The sequence below is a fragment of the Penaeus monodon genome, chromosome 27 (assembly GCF_015228065.2).
Source record: "Penaeus monodon isolate SGIC_2016 chromosome 27, NSTDA_Pmon_1, whole genome shotgun sequence".
NCBI classification, from domain to species: domain Eukaryota; kingdom Metazoa; phylum Arthropoda; class Malacostraca; order Decapoda; family Penaeidae; genus Penaeus; species Penaeus monodon.
This window is the reverse complement of record NC_051412.1, coordinates 14454405-14454679: the sequence shown is the minus strand read 5'-3', so window position 1 is coordinate 14454679 and position 275 is coordinate 14454405. Positions and strand designations below refer to the sequence as shown.

Below are 275 nucleotides of genomic sequence, written 5' to 3'. Positions count from 1 at the left end.
ATGTTAGGGATATCTGGTATATATGTTTAGTATTTGTATAAACTAGATGTTTTATAACGATCAGCTCATCAGGAACGCAACTTCAATCATGTTTTTCTTTCGCCGCAGGTACGTGTGAGAGAGGAAGGAACCGCTCGCGGTGTAAGTAGAGTGCCACGCGCCGGTACGTGGCAGCATGACGCAATCCGCACCTGTCGGAGGAGCGTCTCTGGCTTGTGTTGCGCTGGTGCTGCCTGCGGGGCTGGCGGTGTATTCCGGGGCCGCTTTGGGGGGGC

The 275-nt window shown here is 53.5% G+C and overlaps 1 protein-coding gene across 4 annotated transcripts in view; it reads left to right on the top strand.

Annotated features, from left to right (window-relative positions):
- Positions 1 to 275, top strand: part of LOC119590599 (nostrin-like) — a 116570-nt gene that overhangs the window by 72521 nt on the left and 43774 nt on the right. Inside the window, exon 2 of one of the 4 annotated variants that reach the window (XM_037939275.1) lies at positions 109 to 141. The exons of the other annotated variants lie outside the window; for them this stretch is intronic. Coding sequence (XP_037795203.1) covers positions 109 to 141 — 33 coding nt within the window. The remainder of the gene's footprint in view (positions 1 to 108; positions 142 to 275) is intronic. 4 annotated transcript variants of the gene reach the window in all.